The sequence below is a fragment of the Ciona intestinalis genome, chromosome 10, assembly GCF_000224145.3.
Source record: "Ciona intestinalis chromosome 10, KH, whole genome shotgun sequence".
NCBI lineage: Eukaryota > Metazoa > Chordata > Ascidiacea > Phlebobranchia > Cionidae > Ciona > Ciona intestinalis.
In genome coordinates, this window is record NC_020175.2 from 188,032 (window position 1) to 194,089 (window position 6,058).

Consider the following 6,058-nt stretch of genomic DNA (forward strand, 5'->3'; position numbering starts at 1 on the left):
ATGTCACGTTAGTTGGTAGGCTACACTTGCTTTCATATGTGTGCAGTTAAGTAATAAATGTGTAATAAGGTAATATACACCAACATTTTATGTATTCNTTTGTCGAACTTGTGTTTTTTCATTACAAATCCATTGTATTGCACTGGTTTGGTTTTAATAAGGATTCAAAATTGCCCCTAATAGGTTTATTTGACATATAATAGCAGTGGCGTCGATTTTATAAAAATGTAGGGGTTGCGATATTAAAACGTATTACCTGGAAGTCGGTTTGTAAAACACGTAAAATGCGTTGTAATAAAGGGCTAATTAATACTATACTAATTAGTTTAAGCCGTGCTCATCCACTAGATCTTTAATCTCTTGTTTCAAAATATTTTATACAGTGCAATTATTTATTTAAAGTTTAAGGTACATTTTGAATTTAACATTTTGATTAAACAGTAAAGTAATCGTTAATTAATCGCTAATTATGCGGTTTTAAATCTGAAAATTTAGTCTAAAATTTATGAATATATATCATGATTTAATTTCAATCAAGAGATTGAAGAATGAATGCTGAAAATAAGAATTGCGAAACGATTTGTATGACCACTTACGTGCTCAACAACTGAATGAATGAATGAAATTTATTTCGTCTCTTCGGTCACGATAACGAAGAACGGGAGAGTTTACAAAAGCGAAAAGACAGGTAGTAACGGTAAAACAACACAGTTGTTAAAACACGCTTATTGATAAAAAAAAGAAAGAAAGAATGTTTTGGATAAAAGGCGTGACCGAATTACACCCTACAGACGATACAATGTAAAAGTTAAGTAAATAACTTTTTATTAAACATTTTAAAGTTCTAATTGGAAGAAAAGTCTGCGTAAGGACACAAACCGTACAATGGGGGGAGTCAGCCTTGGAGGGGGAGAAGAAGATTGATCCAAAGATTGGAGCATGATGGAAAAACAAAACCCCCAAAAAGAAATTCCACCAAAGTTTACAGTAAACAATTTCGAGGGCACACTTATGTAAGATTTAGAACAATTGCGTTACATTAATACACAAACCGACGGAAAAGGATCTAGATGACCACTCACGTGCTCAATAATATAGATTAAAAATATTTTTCTTCGTGAAAGCATTGTTGCAACTCGTCGCGTAAAGTGACGTCACAATGCCCAATCCCAATAATTCCCATTAATCAATATCAACACTGCGGATACGACTTAATTATTTCATGGGAGACTATTCTCATAAAATCACAATTTAATTGTAAGGTATACAGCACAACTGCTTGGTAGACTATTACTATAATGGAGTGAACAGCACTACGGTAAGTCTAATACTAAGAAAGAAGGACAAGTAGCGCGATAAGTCTACACTACAGTGAGCAGACACAATAAACAGTTTACAACAACACGATATTTTGTAAAGAAATCCATAATAAGTCAAGCACAAGTAATTCATGATTTAACCTTTCTTCTGTTTCGTTGATTTGGAATTTCTTTCGATCCAATTTGTCGTTCACCTTCAATCAAATGTACACGCATTGCGGATATAAGTAGAAATGCACCGTAATGTCGTAAGCGTGATTCGGTCCACTTGCTTGCCGAACCATAGCATGTCCCACGTTTACAGTTAGTCAAATGAGGAACTCCTAAAGCAGCTATCATTGCTGCTTCTCTTGTACATGCTTCCTCTGAAACAACGTTTTGGAAAACACGGAGTAGTATAACACCGCAATCCTTTCTTTTTTTCCATATATCCAGAATTTGCTGCAGCTTATCACTGCATTCGTTTTGTGTCCTTGCACCAATGGCGTCTTTTAGGTGATCGAAATCTCTTGTGCCTTTTCCTTTACCGACATAAAATATTGCACCACAGAAAATCATTAAGCAGTCTACCTCACTCAGTTGGTTTATTCGCGAAGACAGGTTTTTCGTAACCCTAGGATCTAAGAGCAAGTAGTTAAAACAATCCTTAGTGTTACCTCCCTTTAGTTCTACGCTACAATGGGCAAATTCATCTCTCAAAGTTTGGTCATCTTTATTACGAATACGAATACTCGGCAATCGTTTGGAATTAAACAAGTGGTGTAATTCTTGTGAATATGGCATGCTGCATTTAACATTTGAACAATGATTACCCGTCCCTCTCTGTCTGTACAAAAATAGTTTTTTTTGATATTGTTTTCTGCCTGGTGCAATCGGGCCCACTGTAACTCCATAAGAAATGAGTTCCGATCGCAATTCTGCATCTGTCATTCGTTGAATTTCGAGTGGTAATGGTGTGTCTAATGTTTCATCAAGACTAAGATTTCCGCACAGTTCCTCTAAGTCACTTTCAATAAAGGATTTCCAACACGAATACATTTCAATGGCACCTGCAGAAGTTGCAGTATAGAATGACAGTTTAGTAATATGGGTGATATGGTGGTAGATCGGCAAATATGCTCAATAAATGAATAACCATCAGAGTCCGAAAATACGCACAAACATGTATGTTGAATCAACAGTTTTGCCGCGTCATTTTGAAAGTTGTGGAGGCTCTGCAAATATCGATACAACGGGTGAGCTTATATCCTCAGTTTGAACTAAGGTCTCGTACTTTAAAAGGTGTTTTTACTGTGCCGAATCTGGATACAGCTACAGGATATGTCGTGGGCAGAGTAATCTTCTGGAATCTGTTTCTTTAATTTTTTCTTTCTGTTGGTGTTATATCCAATTCAGTCAAACGCGCAATGCTTTTGAATTATATTTACGATTGTTGATTGCAAATTGCGATAAATAAGAGAAAGAAAATAATATTAGTAAATAAATCTGTAAATATGCGAATAAACAATAATGTGAAAGATATATAACTGAAAATTCGTGGCTATAAGGCTAATTTTGTTAACTACAGAACAAACTTCTAATGAGTAAGCACGTATTAAACTAATTAGCATAATATTAATTCACCCTTTTACTACAATGGTCGACTGAGCTCATTTAAAAACAAACCAGAATTAACCAAAAAGCGGGTTTCAGTCGTCGTTGCTGACTGTGGAGCAGTAGGTAGAATGCATTTATTCGTGTATTATAACTCAAGGAGACTTAAGGCGGGTTCACACTACGGGCGATAAAAGCGCTGCCGATGGGAGAGAGCGATTGTCGGCCGACAAAAGGATTCACACACAAACGTAAAATCGGCTGGTATCCTGTTCTGTTTGGCGCGAAGCTGGAAATTACATTTAATCGTTTTAACGTAAATATGCGATAAAAACAGAGAAAAATACCCAGAAAGGAATATAATTTCGTTTAGCAGGCATTGACTTTCAAAAATATTAGCGCAGATGCCGAATTTGTCAAGTAATTGGCTAATGTTATATCTGCCATATAGTTTGGTTTTATTTGATCACTTTTCTACAAAGTAATTGTGTATTAAACACGCCCGTGTAATATTGAACTGTTTTAATCATTTTTGATGAAGTTGGTTATAACAATAGTCGCAAAACACTTTAACAAACGCTATTTTCAATAATATTACGCTAAATTTACAATATAGTATTCCTGCAATAAAATATATTCATATTTACATTCATATTTACTCGAAAATTATCTACACGGTTTAATTTACAGCGTAACAGTTCACGCTTAAATTGTTACTTTTCGCGCCAAAGCCGTTCATCGCTAGCGATCATCGGCAGAGTAGAAACTGTTTCTAATCGAATTTCTGTCGCTCGTATCGCTAGCGATGGAGGAAGTGACGTCAGAAAATCGCCAGACTCTCTCGAATCGCCAGCCATCGGCGCTAGTGTTAACCCGCCTTAATGATGTGTGATGGCTGAGTGATTGGTAACGACAACAACAAAAACAACAAGAGAGCACACCTCTAAAGAGTGAGCTCGTAATATAGTTAGCATAAATTTAATCAACCCTTTTACTACAGCGGTTGACTAAGCTTGATCAAAAACAAATTAGAATAACCAACAAAGCGGGTTTCGGTCATCATTTGTGACCCTGTAGCAGTAGGTTGAATGTATTCTTTAATCACGCGGTAATTATGTAATAAAATAAATTAATATTAATCATATGATGTTTAACTAAAAATGTTTCTTATACCATAAATGATAATAAGGTATAAGAGTAGTGCTTTCAATTCGTCCCCACTTAAATGGAAATAGTTTGGTCCAGGCATTAATCGTTGTGTGGATTCCTTATCTCACTAAGTTTTCCAACATACCATTTAGCTGAAAGTAAGTTAATATGACATTAAAGCTACAAAAATTGCGGTCGCTGGTCATTAGCAAGTATATAGCAGCAAAACTTTAATACTTGAATCTACTAACATTAAGTTAAACGGTAAAGCACTATAGTAGAAAGTCTGTATTAAACTGATTCAAACGTTCACATCTGCGGAGCGTCCTTTTACGTCCCTGCTGTCCTTAACAGAATATGACTTTATTTACCTCTTCGCAAAACGACAGTCGTTAAAAATACGCTGAGGGTAAAAACTACTTGAATAAAAGTGTGGCTGTTAAACCTACTTTGCCTCATATCTATTTTAATTGGTGACTTGCTGTATACATTGTTACGACTCTCTATTTAACGATGAGAATAACTAAAGTCTAGTTGTTCCAACGCTAGGTATAACCATGGTGGCTATATAGCCTAACTGCGCAAAAAGCGTTTGCTAATACGAGCACAAAAAGCGTTTGCTAATGGTTTGTTAGAAAAGCAATTCTGGTACGACCGTGAAAGCAATACTTATCAAAATAAGGGGTAGCGACAAACCCAGCACCCCATACGTAGCGGGCTACAGCTGTATATATTGTCAGCAGGGCGAACAGACCAAGCTATTCAAGTTCGTTAAACGGAACGAAGCAAAAGGCCATTGTTCTTTTCTCCGCCACGTTGCAACCGAATCGTAATACTTACTGTGGGGATACGAAAACAAAATCAATATGCGATTTTAATACATCACATATTACAAACTATTTACCTACCCCAAACTTCTCCACAATATTTAAATATTGCTGGGTTATATACCTTCAGTCCTTCGCAGTCACCTAAGTTCGAACTATGCAAATTGAACCTCAATCCCCGGCGGGTTGGGCGGAGGTTTTCATGTGTAGCAATGAGGTTACGGATCGGGGTTTGAGTTTGTAAATAAAGTTAATTGCATCAAGCACCACGTGTGCTACGAACTTGGCGGTAACGAAAATCATATTAAATAATAGAACATAGAGAAGTATGCATTAAATTTGTAGGATACAATATTTATCAATTGATGTTCGAACAATACCCATTACGGACAAGAAAAAGAATGTTCAAACTTGATTTTCAAAGCATTTAATATTATTTCGTATAGCATTTATTTCTAATAATAAACTCACTTATTGATTAAAAATAAAAAGGATTTTAAACTGCCCCGTCTTGCCCTGTGTGATTTCGAATTGGTAAAATAACCCTGTTGTGCGAATCGCTATATACAATTCCTCGTGTGTTTTAATGTGTTTCTTTGAATTGTTGTCAATTACTAAACAAATATAGGTTATTTAACTCGTACATCGCACTTATATCTTTTATAGGATACTAATACGTAATCTGCTCGCTCATTGACCTAAACCGTATTACCAAGTAGTTAAACACTTTATTACATGGTCCATTTAGTATTTATGAAACATTTTATTGAGCGATTTTATTGACTATTGCAGCACAATTACAAAATTACTGTGATATGCTACAAATAAATTTAGTTTTCAAAAGTACGGAACGTCAAAGAAACTGTTTCGTTTACACGCTCATAATCTAATTATGCCAAGCAATTTAAATCAAGCCTAACATTAAGACTTAACCCTTTCTACAGCATAATTCGTGTTGTCGTCACTTAAAAACGTTTGTTTTCGTGAATTTGAAGAATTTTTTTAATATTAAACATATATTATGATAAACTAAAAATATTTTTTCAATTACGATAAATCATAATACTGTATAAGAGTAGTGCTTTCAATACGTAACCGCTTAATTGGTAATATTTATTAATACAAACGTCAATCATTGTGTGCGAGTCAAGTAACTGCCATAAATCGGAA

General features: G+C 35.2%; 1 protein-coding gene across 1 annotated transcript; it reads right to left on the bottom strand.

Annotated features, from left to right (window-relative positions):
• Nucleotides 1-796: 796 nt before the first annotated feature.
• Nucleotides 797-2,794, bottom strand: LOC101243518 (ankyrin repeat and LEM domain-containing protein 1-like). The gene has a single exon (XM_004226524.2). It carries the CDS (start codon nucleotides 2,355-2,357, stop codon nucleotides 1,449-1,451), a length of 909 nt encoding a protein of 302 aa, XP_004226572.1. The 5' UTR covers nucleotides 2,358-2,794; the 3' UTR covers nucleotides 797-1,448.
• Nucleotides 2,795-6,058: the final 3,264 nt, after the last annotated feature.